Source organism: Aedes aegypti, chromosome 1, assembly GCF_002204515.2.
Source record: "Aedes aegypti strain LVP_AGWG chromosome 1, AaegL5.0 Primary Assembly, whole genome shotgun sequence".
NCBI lineage: Eukaryota > Metazoa > Arthropoda > Insecta > Diptera > Culicidae > Aedes > Aedes aegypti.
Window position 1 is genome coordinate 206,419,586 of NC_035107.1, and position 13,448 is coordinate 206,433,033.

General features: G+C 38.4%; 1 protein-coding gene and 1 non-coding gene across 5 annotated transcripts in view; one reads left to right on the plus strand and one right to left on the minus strand.

Moving 5' to 3' along the window:
• Positions 1–2,477: 2,477 nt before the first annotated feature.
• On the plus strand, positions 2,478–2,550 carry Trnak-cuu. Its single transcript has one exon. It is a non-coding gene; the product is annotated as a tRNA-Lys (tRNA).
• A 1,711-nt stretch (positions 2,551–4,261) lies between these two features.
• Positions 4,262–13,448, minus strand: part of LOC5577984 (glutamine synthetase 2 cytoplasmic) — a 30,578-nt gene continuing 21,391 nt past the window's right edge. For all 4 annotated transcript variants that reach the window (XM_001656670.2, XM_021857331.1, XM_021857330.1 and 1 more), the window contains 3 exons: positions 5,267–5,799; positions 4,802–5,045; positions 4,262–4,743 (listed from right to left, as the gene is read on the minus strand). In XM_001656670.2, the coding sequence (XP_001656720.1) occupies positions 4,595–4,743; positions 4,802–5,045; positions 5,267–5,799 (926 nt within the window). In that variant the 3' untranslated portion in view covers positions 4,262–4,594. The remainder of the gene's footprint in view (positions 4,744–4,801; positions 5,046–5,266; positions 5,800–13,448) is intronic.

Sequence of the window (13,448 nt, forward strand, 5' to 3'; positions counted from 1 at the left end):
CAAGACCGAAGTCCCGAGGCTCGGATTTGAAAATGGTACTGAACTTGCAGCTGGATATCCGAACCACGAATTGGTGGTTTGCGGATGAATGGAAGGATTATTCTGCAGATAGCTTTGCCAGGTTGAAGGAGGCTGTGGCTGTGTAGAGAGATGGCTTTGCGGTAACGAGAAGGTTACACTAGTGATCGGCCTAGAAGGATCGACCGCCACCGAAGAACTCTGCCCCTGTGAAAGGTTCGAGTATATCGGAAGAGAGGGGAAAGAGGAATGAAGAGTTGGAGGAGCTTGATTAGCCAGCGGCACACTCACCACTGGCTGTCGACTTCCACTAGAAAGTTCGGATTCCCTGCGTTGAGACTCTTCCACACGCTGTCCTCCCATTCTGGCCATCTCCTTTTCTAACTCTTTAATGCGAGCTAGTAAAGAGCGCACACAGTCACTACCTTCAAACCGGGAAGCCACCGAAGTATTTTCTGAAGTAGTATTTACATCAGAAACTACTGTACCTGAATCTGCAAGCGATCGGGGATGGGCATCAGGAACAAGCTCAGTCCGGAACAAGTCCATTAAGGTTTGATCCTCCAGTCCCTCTCGATTATGAGATTCAGGTTCAGTTGTTTCAGTGTGGAAATACTGCTTCAGGAGATTCACCACATCAACAAGCATTTCCTTGAGGAAGCTTTCTGTTTCCCCCGAATCCCTAACCTGATTCAAAAGAAGGACTATCCGATGACCGAAATGCAAAAGCTTTGCTTGTCCCCTCACCCTTAAGTTTTTGTCATGTTGTAAGCCTGCCGACAATTCGTCGAAATTTTGTCGACAGAACTGTATTGTTTCCTCCCAGTTCACCTGTAATTCCACTTCAATTTTATTATTATCCTCTTTCTCCAGCTTAAGGTGATCCCTAAGACTCCTACGCTTTCTAGAGTAGGTGGGATCATCCCGAATAACGATCGAGCGAATTTTCAACTCGAAGTCCAACTCCTCAGGTGATAAGTGGTCCACCCTTAAGCTGTGGTACCACTCCCGAATCTTTTCAACAGCGTGTGTGAATTGGATTTCCAGTGATTCAGCCATTTCTCACAACAAAATCGAAAAAAAATGCTTAAAAATAATAATTCAATCAAAAAATATTTACAAAAATTTTAAACCTACCATAAACTAAATCAAAAGCTACTTTTTGCTTAAAAATGCAAAAAAAAAGTAACAAAAAATCAAAGCTTATTCCTAAAAAAAAATTGAAAAAATGTACAAAAAGCAAAAAATTTCAAATAAATTAAGCATATATTTATGCTTTATCATTAAGCTAGGCACTAATAAATTAAAAAATAAAAAAAATAAATAAAATAAAAATTAAAAAAAATATAATTTTGGACCACTGTGTAAGACACAAAAACATTTAAAAATAAAAAAAATAATAAAATAAAAATTAAAAAAATAATAATTTTGAACCACTGTGTAATATAAATTTCACTAATTATTTATTTAACTCTACTATTCAGATTAATTTATTCTTTTGCTATAAAGAGATAACAAGGTTAATTTGTAAAGATGAATTGAAAGGAAAAGAACGACTTACAGCAGCAGTTATCATCATCCGAACGATTCCACGAAAAGAAAACACTTTCACTTATCCCTTTCTTATCCCGATACAACTGAATACAATAAATCCTGTATAATAGAACAATTGGAATAAAGGATTCCAATTCCTCCCGGAGCTTATCTGAAAAGGGTTCCACTTCAATAGTGAAGTGGAAACCTTTTCTTATTATTTTTGTTGGGCGCCAATTGTTAGAGATTCTTTAGGTTGGGAACCTCTATTGTCCCCAACCGGGCTTTTGTCCTGGGCCTCAGGGTCGTTTTTGCTGCTCCAAGAGGAAATTGGGGATATGGGCGGAAAAACTTCCCTTTAAAAAAATCAAACGTAGTCCTACGTCAAAATCTACGATTCCAAGGTGGACAAAACCGAAATCAGGAGATGGAGGATACTCAGGGCTTAGCTTAATGATTATAAAAAGAGATTAATTTTTCATTATTTACAGATTTAATTTTCATTTTTTTTTTTTTTTTTTTTTTTTTTTTTTTTTTTTTTTTTTTTTTTTAAATGGCAACTACAATGTATTCTAATCTTTTGTTAATATCTGTATCACTAAATAAGCTTCTCGCCGTAGATTTCTTTGAACGTATAAACTTTTACATATAACATGATGCAGTTTTTTTTTTCAGTATAGTCTTAGTTTTATTCTACTGGAATTCTAACGTCTACTTTGGCAACCCCTCGAAACAAACGAATTGTCTCCAACAGGAAACAGGAAAACCCCCGCTCATCGTGACACTAAAATAACCCTAGCTAGCTCTAGCAGCCTGAGAAGCCACTAGCACACTTTGGAAGCAGATTCGTTAGCTACTAGCTGATGCCAAATCTTCGACATCTTGCTGTGGTATTGGGATTCTTCGGTGGCATAGGAGAGCAGAAAGCCCGGCTAGCTCAGTCGGTAGAGCATGAGACTCTTAATCTCAGGGTCGTGGGTTCGAGCCCCACGTTGGGCGCCAATTGTTAGAGATTCTTTAGGTTGGGAACCTCTATTGTCCCCAACCGGGCTTTTGTCCTGGGCCTCAGGGTCGTTTTTGCTGCTCCAAGAGGAAATTGGGGATATGGGCGGAAAAACTTCCCTTTAAAAAAATCAAACGTAGTCCTACGTCAAAATCTACGATTCCAAGGTGGACAAAACCGAAATCAGGAGATGGAGGATACTCAGGGCTTAGCTTAATGATTATAAAAAGAGATTAATTTTTCATTATTTACAGATTTAATTTTCATTTTTTTTTTTTAATGGAAGGAAATTAGGGATTCTGGGTGTTTTTACGTTACCACGACACAGCTTCAGGGTTGGTTTGTTCCGGTCTCGGCGCTATCCACGAAGACGGCCAGGAAACAGGGCGAATCAACGTCGGCGGGGACAGTCTTCAGGAGAGAGGTCGCAGAAAATCACTTGTCTGCCGGGCCAAACGACCTGGATGGCACACCGGCGGCTTCTTCTTCGCTCACTACACTAGTGGTCCGGGCCAGAATGGGGTGGTTGGCATATCGTTGCACTAGGCCAAGCCAAACGACACTGATGGCACACCGGGACGACGGCGGCTCTTGATAACTTCCGAAGGCGAACTTCACTTGTCGACCGGGCCAAAATGGAGGAAAAGGCACACCGGGACTCTCACAGCTCACTGATGCACTCAATTTTTCGTTCCCTGGTGGAGTGGAACAAAACGGGTTAAATTCGCGCACAACTTTTCGTGATCAAATTCGTTCACCTAATAGAGACCGTTTGTCTGTTGACAAACGGTTTTATTGGATCGCTGCTGTCGATTCGCTACCAACGTCATGACAGCTGACGCTGGTAACGGTGGTGTGTAGTACAAACGTTATGGGAATAGGGATGGGGATGTTCAAGGTGGAGTGCATTCGATATTTTTATGTGTAATTCATTTTTTTTCAATTTCTATTTGTATAAGGTATAGGCATTTCAATTTTAAATTCATAATATTTTTAGGCAGCCGTAATTATAATAAAAATGATAATAGTAAAAAGGGTAGTAATAAGAAAAATAATAATGATAAGGATAATAATGAGAGTAATAATTGGAATAATAATAAGAATAATAAAATAATAAGAATAATAATGAAAGGAAGTATAATAATAATGATAATAATAATAAACAAAAAAAAACTATTTACAGGGAATATTTACAAAAAACAAATGTAACCATTTTGAGAGGTTACAGCAGCCAGTTGCCCAACGTCTCCGATGTTTACCGTTGCCAATGTTAGACAAGGTTGATGAGAAGCTGAATGAATTGCTTTCTAAGGATATCATCGAGAAGGTCTATGAACCAAGTAGCTGGGCGCCAGTTCCGATCAATCACGGAGTAGCAACCATTGACATGTAAAGTCAGTCTATGCTATGCTGCTATGCTTTTCATTGCTTCATTCCGGGCAATGAGAAAGCGGGCTCTCTGGCTAAGGTAGGCGCTAAAGAAGGCGAGGTTTACGAGCGTCAAATCGCCTTCGATTTTTTTTGCATTGGCCCTTCGGAAGACCTTGATCAGCTGGCAACAGAAAGGGAGAGGCGAAAGTTATTACCCTAGTTTGGTATTCTGCAGCAATATTCTTTTGCTCGAGAACCATTGGAAATATAGAGAAGCTAAACAGCCTTAATTATTCTTATGGATTTTACTTTCTTTCAATGCTTTAACACAAACTCTTACTTTTTCAATACTTTAATAACATTTATTATACGAGAAACACTTTTATCTTCACTAGATGATCTACTTTATGCAAGAGGCTTCACTATGCCCTCCCTGCCAATATCGGTTCTGGTTGTCGTGCTTATGTCCAGATGGAATATTAATATAATATAATAGCTCTCTTTCAGTGATTTCTCGTAACGTAACAGAAACATAAATAGATTGTTATAATTTTAAAAACAGAAAACATTGTCGTTAGTTACAATAGAATGCACCGGTTTCTCTTTTAGGTTGAATGGATTTGTGTTGTTAGACCTTTTTAAAATACCACAATTTGACGGGAAACAGTCCTACTCGTCCAGGCAAATCGTTCTGAGGATGGCTTCGACGACGCTGTATGGATCACAGTTGGAGCTTGGCCGGCGATCTTCGAAGTAGCCCTTGCCTTCGTCGGCGACGCCACGCGGAATACGCACCGAGGCTCCACGATTGGCCACGCCTACCGATAATAGTGCATTAGATCGTTGATTCAAAATTCGTAGAAACTGACCACTTACCGGCATTGAAATCGTAGATTGAACTGGTTTCGTGCTTTCCCGTAAGGCGGCGCTCGTTATCCTTGCCCTCGCGAGGGTCGTAGGCTCGGATATGACGCTCGTGACACTTGGACAGCTTGGCAATGGCACTTTCGATCTCAACAATGCCACCTTCCTCGCGCATGGTCTTCGTTGATACGTTGGTATGTGCACCGGCACCATTCCAGTCGCCGACCATCGGTTTCGGATCCAGTGTGGCAACGATCTGTAAAGCAGAATAATATAATAGTTATCTTACTCACTTTTTTCTCAGCTTTCTGATTGAGCTAACAAAAAACTTTTTTTTTTCAACAAAATTCAAGATAACTGTATCCTCCCATGTATATAAGAAATCCCAGGGAACATGGGACAATAATGCGAATAGGGGCAGTAAAGTTCCTATTTTCAAGACACTTAATCGTCACTAGTCCCATGCTAAATACTTACGCCAAACTCCTCGGCAATACGATGCAGTAGGAAGCGGGATACCCACAACTCGTCACCAATGGAGATGCCCTCACACGGTCCGACCTGGTATTCCCACTGGGCAGGCATAACTTCGGCGTTGGTACCGCAGATCTTGATGCCGGCATAAAGACAGGCTCGGTAGTGGGCATCTACGATATCTCGAGCGTACACCTTGTTCGCACCAACACCGCAGTAGTATGGGCCCTGTGGCCCGGGGAATCCGTTCTTGGGCCATCCCAGAGGCCTGCCGTCAATGTCGAGCAACGTGTATTCCTGTTCGATTCCGAACCAAGGCTGCTGGTCAGCTACCTTATCGCACACCTCGCGGCACGTACGGCGCTTGTTGGACTGGGTCGGAGTTCCGTCGAACCGGTAGGTTTCACACATGACCAGGATGTTGTTGCCCGGGCGCATGGGATCCTTGAAGATCGCCACTGGATGCAGGTAGACATCGGAGTTGTGTCCCTCGGCTTGGTAACATGAGCTTCCATCGTAGTTCCAGATGGGAAGATCTGCAAGAAAAAGTGCGATACGAGGCATTACAACTATTTTGTTTCAAAAGTTGGATGCATCTCAAGTTTGACTAAATAACTGGTTCGATAAGGATTGCCAGAGTGACAACGAAGAATGCTGCTAGAAACCGTTAGAGGTTAGAAGTTGCCGCAAGAGCAGAAGCAAAGCGAATTCACTACAGAAAATAAAATGGAGCACAAAGAAAGCGTGATAGCTGAGGCGCTGAAAAGCAACGGTCAACAACACAAGACTGCAGCAATCCCCGACATGTGCGCTGACCGAGTGAAGAATTTACTGACCAATATAACAGGTGGAAGGTGCAAATGCCTAAGGAAATTCCTGAAGGAATCTCTGGTGGAATGTCTAGAGAATCACTTGTGATATTTCAGAAGAAGCACCTGTTGAAATCCCTGGTGGAATTGCCGAATAAATCACAGGTAAAATTATTGTTAGAATCTCTGGTGGAATTGCTGTTCGAATTCCTGGTGGAAATGCAAAAGAGTTTCTTGTGGAAAGTAGAGTGCGACAGCGGTCCGAAGTTTTTATTGGTCGACGTCTTTTCACTTCTGGACAAAAAGTCATGAATTTAGGTCCGGTAAAATACCGTTTTTACTCATATTCCGAACACTTAAGGCCAACAGTGACTTCAAATGCATCTGATAGGCATGAATTAGCTGATATTAGTGAAAATTTCATTTTTTTCGCTAAGTCTAACTGTTAGTTGTTGGGTGTGCCAATAAAATTGATTATTTTGGCTTATTTTGTAATGTTTTTACGTTAAAGTATGGAACAACATTTTGATTCAAATGCCGAACACTGTGTTCATTCTGTCTCATATTCCGAACACCTTGATTCAAATTCTGAACAGCACAAATAAATCGTATTCAAATGAATAATTTCGCAAATAAATTTAGCTAGTTCTACTGGTCTCAAACAAGAGAATCATCACTACTCCAGAGGTATAAAATAGATTCGAAGACGTTAAAATTGAATTGCAATTGACTGCCATTTCCTTTAAATTTGATGACATATTTCAGCGAAACATTTCAGCCACATCGCCATACAAAAACCGAGTGTTCGGAATATGAGTCTGTTCGGAATTTGAGACAAAACGGTATATCTATTGGTAATATCATAGAATTGTCCTGAAGGATCGGGACTAGCTCTCAATAATGGAATGTAATCTATTTTTATGTTTGATCTATGGTATCGAGTCCATTTAAATCTGGATGAAAAACCATAGATTTTGAGCTGTCGAATGATGAAATTTTGAGCCGTTATACCATACAAGTGTACAAAATTGAGATGTTACCCGGTTCATTCTAAATAACGTTCGAAGTGTGTTGCAGTCTCCTCCCTATTGGTTAGATAATCTTCAAATCAATAATGAAAGAAATTCATGAGGTGGCGCCCCAAAAATGTAATTAGAATCGTTTTTCTCATATATTTTGTCGACTTTCTTCATACAAACTTCAAGCTCGATAGAGTAGATGGGTTACTTTCAAGTTTTAACAGTAGCTTCTGAGGGTCAAAATCTCGCTACATTTATAATCTCACCCTAAAAGCCATTGGAAATGGAATTTACACGTTATTTAACAATGCAAGAGAAGATCTTCCTCTATATATCAGTGTTGATAGTTTTTACCTTGGTCCATTCATTTGCTACAATGAGCTACACATTTGATTACCAATGGCTTTTAGGGCGATATCATAAGTTATGCGAGAAATGGACAAATCGATGGGGGGGGTGTAATTTAAGATTTGTGTAGTTTGATCATTATGGGCCACCCTACTGCAGACACTGGACGGTTACTAACATTAGGCAACGCATAACACGAAATACTCAGTAGCCTTGCTTCGTTTGTCGAAAAGTTTCCACCGACTGGAACAGGAATCGAACCCACGCTTAGTGGCATAATACGCATAAACGACAAGGTTCCTTTTGTTTCTTAGTTTTATATTTTTAAACCAAATATACTATAATAAATCTTCGAGCTGTTTAGTAGAATACCTATGAAAAAACCCGAATTCAGTAGGTACATTTAATTCCACTAGAGTTTGTATCCTTTGACAGATACGCATAAAATACGTAAAATATCTTATTTTATTATTTAAAAGTCTATCACATATTTTACAACATGTTTAACTTGAATTTTTGATTCCGCTGTTTTAAATTAATGTTCGGAGAGATCTCAAATGATGGTACTAACTAAACACATAATACATGGCCTCTGAACCACACAGTTTGAGCACACAATATATATAGGTATTTAAAACACGAGTCGAGCAGCTGATTCAATTTTATAGACTCTGAGACACCACATTTAGTATCCCACTGGTAAGTTCCCAATCACGTGCATTCATATGGTGTTTCCGAATCTCCATATGCACCATGACTGCATCGGTCGTATACAGTAATTAGCAAACGCGTGCCCGTGGACCGATTGTTGTAACACACCGCGCGCCGCCGAGTAAATATTTTGTACGTAGTTAGCGGTGAACCACACTTCACACTTGAATTGATTCGGATGACAAGTGTGGGAGCGCTCCATCGCAGCTCGGAATACCGAGAATAGTCCCGCGACAACTAGGCAGAGGTGATGTAAAACGGTAAACTTGATATCAAACGGAACTATGTCATTTCGGAGGGGATTGCAGTAGACGTCGAGTGTTAAACAAAGCATTTTCTGGGTAAATATGTAATTAACTTGCCCAGGTGCTTCATGGGGCTTACAAGAAAACCTATCATGCAATAGGACTGCAATTTGACAAATAGTATCATAGATACAATTTCCGGTTGAAACTAGATGTGTGGTATAAATAGCTATGATTTGAACGTAGCAAGTGTTGTCTGAGTTCATACAGTTACAGACAAAACAATAAGACGATTTCAGCATAAAATACTTAATTATTTGACTTTTCGGTTTTCTTTCTATGAATTAAAAGGTTTTGTTATAATTCTTATGTTATGTTATGATCCTTCTAATCCCGTGGTGACCCGAAGCTGCTTTTGTGATTTCTACATGTCTACATGAATTTTTGCATGAGCCTATCGGAAGATTCTCCAAGATTTTTTATACAACTACTCTAGGAATTCGATTAAGTCATATATGTATATAATAACACTTCAATAAATACATGAAGAAATATTTGGAGGAAATTTCTTCTCTAGAGCTATTCTTAATTTACCTTAGACGAATTCCTGGGAACTTCAGTACAAATGACTGGATTGTTTTCCGGAGCACCGTTGAAAACCACTTTAAAAAATATTCAAAATCTATATAAATAAAAATGGAGTGGTATGTCACGAAATGGCTTCCGAATGGGTAAACGGATTTGAATGATTTATGGACTTATGCACGAGTTTACTAATCTGACACTTGAGCGGTGCCAAATTCATTCGTTACTATGGCCACATAAATAACACGGCACCGCTCAAACGTCAGCTAGTGAACTCATGCATTGGTCCATTCTCCGTTTTGTTCGTTAAGGGTTCCGACGTGTTTGTGTGTATAAAAATCACAGGAAAAGTCGGAAAAACGAGCGTGAACAGAACTGTCATTTTGTATGGGACGATCCAAAGCGTATTTCAACAGCCTACTTGATGGCAAGACGAAGTTTGCCGGTACCACTAGTATGTAATAAATATACTGAAACTCCCAGGAGTAGGATTTCTTAGGAGAACTACAGAAAAAAAAAACTTTAGAAAAACTTCGATGGTTCGGATATCTTCTAGAAAAATACGAAGAATACAAAGAAGGTACTACTGGAAAAACATATTCAAGAGACATCTCAACTCTCTGGAGAGCTTACTCGAAGGAATTTCTAGAAAGTACAGTACCGTGATGCTACCATATTTCGGGCATGCCCCTAATTTCGCTCACTGCCCCTTTTTCTATGTTTGTTGATACATATTGGATTATATAATATATAATATATGTTATTCAAAATAATAATTCTACGTCAGCCATGGTTACATATTTTGGTCATCTGAAATGCTTGATCTGTTCGGAGGATTGTGAGCTACCTTTGTACTTTGTGTGATAGTGGTTGTCTATCAATATAAAGTATTGTAGATTCTAGATGTTGAAAAAGTTTCAAAATATTTTTGTTAGGATTTCATAGGCTAAAAACATTCACTTACAAAACTAGAAAACAATATTGCAGAAAAATAGCCGATACAGTAAATTTATTTGAGATCAAATGTGTGAAAATGTAATCTTGGTTGCGGTTTGTGATATTTGTTTATGGAAAAAGTCTCTTTTTGGAAATAAATCAAGGTCAAGGTGTCAAGGTATTATCTCTTCTACTTTTTCTTAGTTTCTAAAGTTATTCGAGATCGTTATTCATTTTAATATACTTTTGGCTTATTCCGTGAAGTAAAATGCAATATTAAAATTAAAGGGTTTTTATTGTGCGTTCCTGGATGTAACTTAAAATCTCGAAATATGCAATAACACTGCGGAACACGTTTTTGTCTCCAACACCAAAATACCGCTATTCACTTAATTAAGGGTTGCTGAATCCATTGCCTTTTTCAGAAATATCATAGCACGTCTAGTTTTTGAGATATTGGCTGTTGAAAATGCAAAAAATGACTATTTCAGCCAACTTGCATGCAAGTTTACCAGCTTGTAAGGTAATATATTGGCTTATTTTGCCACATAATTCAAACTTTATGTATGTAACAATACTTATCATCAAAGTTTGTAACACTTACGATGCGGAAAAGTTATTTTTTGATGGTTTAGACAATTGTTGTATTTTGCCATATAGAAGAAACAATAGTTATTTATGCAACAAGTTGCAAAATGATGATTTTTTCAGCACGAGTTGTACATTTATCCAACGAGGCCTGCCGAGTTGGATAAATACAACGAGTGCTGAAAAAATCGAGTTTTGCAACGAGTTGCATACAACATTTTTTGCGGTTTCGAAAAATGCCGTTTCAGCTGGATGAACTCTAAAAGCACAAACAAACATTTCTCGATTACTTTTTCAAATCGACGTAAGTAACTTTTATACGGTTTTGAGAAAATTAATTAGGAAAAATCACAATCTATCTTCTAAAACTGTTTTAAAATGAATTCCCTTTTTAACATTTTTTTGCCGTGTACTTCGCTCAAATTTTGCATACACTCAGCTCACGTTCAAAAACTAGGTAGTTTCTATTATTTCCCACAAAAATAATTATAAGAAAATGATAAGCCGTTTCATTCAGTTACTTTCGACGTTTTTCTACCAGTGTAAAATCGGCTCAAGTAGTGTTTTGTTTTGATTCGTGGTTAAGTCACTTTGTCTCTCCATACAGCGGGGCGGCGAAAGTAGTGGTTAGCTTGCGAAAGTTGAAAATGTTACTTTCGTCGTTTTGTAAATCCGGAAATTAAACGTTCTAAAAGTGAAAAGTTGAGTTGGTAGAGAGCGGTACGTGTAGAATTCCGCCTGCTTAACACGTAGGATCGATAAAGTAAGTTTGTATACTTTTTTGACTTGAGTCTGTATGAATAAGTTTTCGAGATTTCAAAAGAACCCATATGGGCATACAGCCATGCGTGAAACTACGTATTCAATATTTTTTAATCACGTAGGCTGTGATACTGTAGTACCGATGAATGTCACAGATTTTTTCGCTCCCATCGGTACCATGCAGTTCTATATTCCCTATTGGAGGGAAGAACAGGTAAGACAGCACACACAGAAGCTGACTACAAATGCTGGACGATCCGATCCCACATCAGAATCGCCTGCCTGAGTCAGCACCAGATCGCACAGCGGATATAGACTCAAGTGAAGTGACTCGCCATGTAAACCAAATGGTATGTCACTTCACTCGAGTCGAGAATTGTCACCTCGCTATACGACACCGACAATTCTCACCTCACGCCAATTGTAGAAGAAACTCAAGAATCTGATGCAATTGTGCTTATTCTGTGCGGCATGCAAGGCGAGATAAGTCGTTGAGATGTCGACTCGCTCCAATTTGCTTAGTCGCCTCACGTCACCCGTAGTGAGACCGACTCGTCTCGACTCACACGCCGCGCCGAATAAGCACACATGGCATGAAGAGACTGGGCTATTCGGTTGACGCCTACCAAAACAGTACTGAAAAGTGCTACTTTTCAGCACCGAAAAGAGTGCTGAAAAGTAGCACTTTTCAGCACTGTTTGTTTCGGTAGGAAAAGTAGGCCGTTATGTTGATCAACTTCTCAATGAAAAGTTGATTGATTTGCAACGGAATTGCAAACAGAATTTTATATGGAGACTGCAAACATTTGGAAAAATCGGTTTAATCGAAATTTAATCGCGCAATTTCAATCAAATTATGTCCAAAATGGAAGTTCAAGTTCTGTTTTGCATGTTTGGTGGATTAGATTACAAAAAAGTTTGATAAATTGTACTTTAAATTTTATGTAAACATCAATAAAACCAGTGTTTTATACAACTTTGGCGACCTGTAGCTAAAAATTGTGACGTGCTGGAACATTTCTGAGAATGGCACCAGATTTAGCAACCCCAAATCTACTAGAGACACATAATTTGATCCTTGAGACACGCAATAATGTCATTTTTGTTACGCTGTGTAAGTGGTAGAACAATAGAGATAAAATCGTTTTGATTTATACATTTTAACTATACATTTAGAAAGAGGGAAAAGCAAAATCGTTCTGCTGTAAATATAGGTTTTTATTTGATAATATTTCCAAAATGCGTTCGACCTATTTGTAAAGTGTTTGGAAATAGGCATGATTCTCCTATGTTGTAATTGTTTTTGATGCTATTAATCCTTTTGAGTACTAAGTAAATGAAAAATAATTATTTAATGTCATTTCTGACATCTGCGAACAGGAATGCGAAACGACGTCTGATTGTTTATTATTTACTTGGTAATGGAGTAATTTGCAACTTAGTATTCATAAAAAATTTGTTCTTTGTCTCGATCTCTCCCTATCTCGATGGTCCCTTAGATATCGAGATGTAGAGAGGCGACTGTATTGCATATCAGTATAAAATCATTACAAGATGGCCAATAGTTCATGTTATGGCCATAGTTGTTCCCTATTTTGCCATATATGATAATTTTATTGTTTTAAAATTTTGAATTGCTTCGTGTATTTTAGTAGTCAGATATCAGATATATCTTGTTCATTCAAGAAGATTCGCGAAAAAGAAAGCTTTCGAAATGTTTCATAAGGCCAAATAGCAGGCTTTGGAAAATTTAACGATCATTGACACACGAGCCATAATTTCATTCATCCATCATGTACAGCAAACATGCCATATATTGACCGTATTTTAGCCGTATAAGCCCAAAAAGGTGAATTAGCGTGCTAGTGGTTATTTGGGTATGGTATTAGTACACTTTTCTTATCTGATACACTGATGACTTGGTTTCGAATAGTATGAGTATAGATATATGAATAAAACGGTTTACCATTGCAGAATTTATAGTTAGAACAATATTGAAGTACTATAAAGATAATGTTTTGAAGAGATTTTTATCCATTAACACCCTCAAGCTCTAGAAGCAAAATAAATGGAATTTCTGAACTAACATCTAAAAATGAATGCAAGGATAATTCTTGCAAATGTCTTTGGGTGATTTTTTCTGATGAATCACAGGTTACGTTTCATTACAAATGTTCGGAAA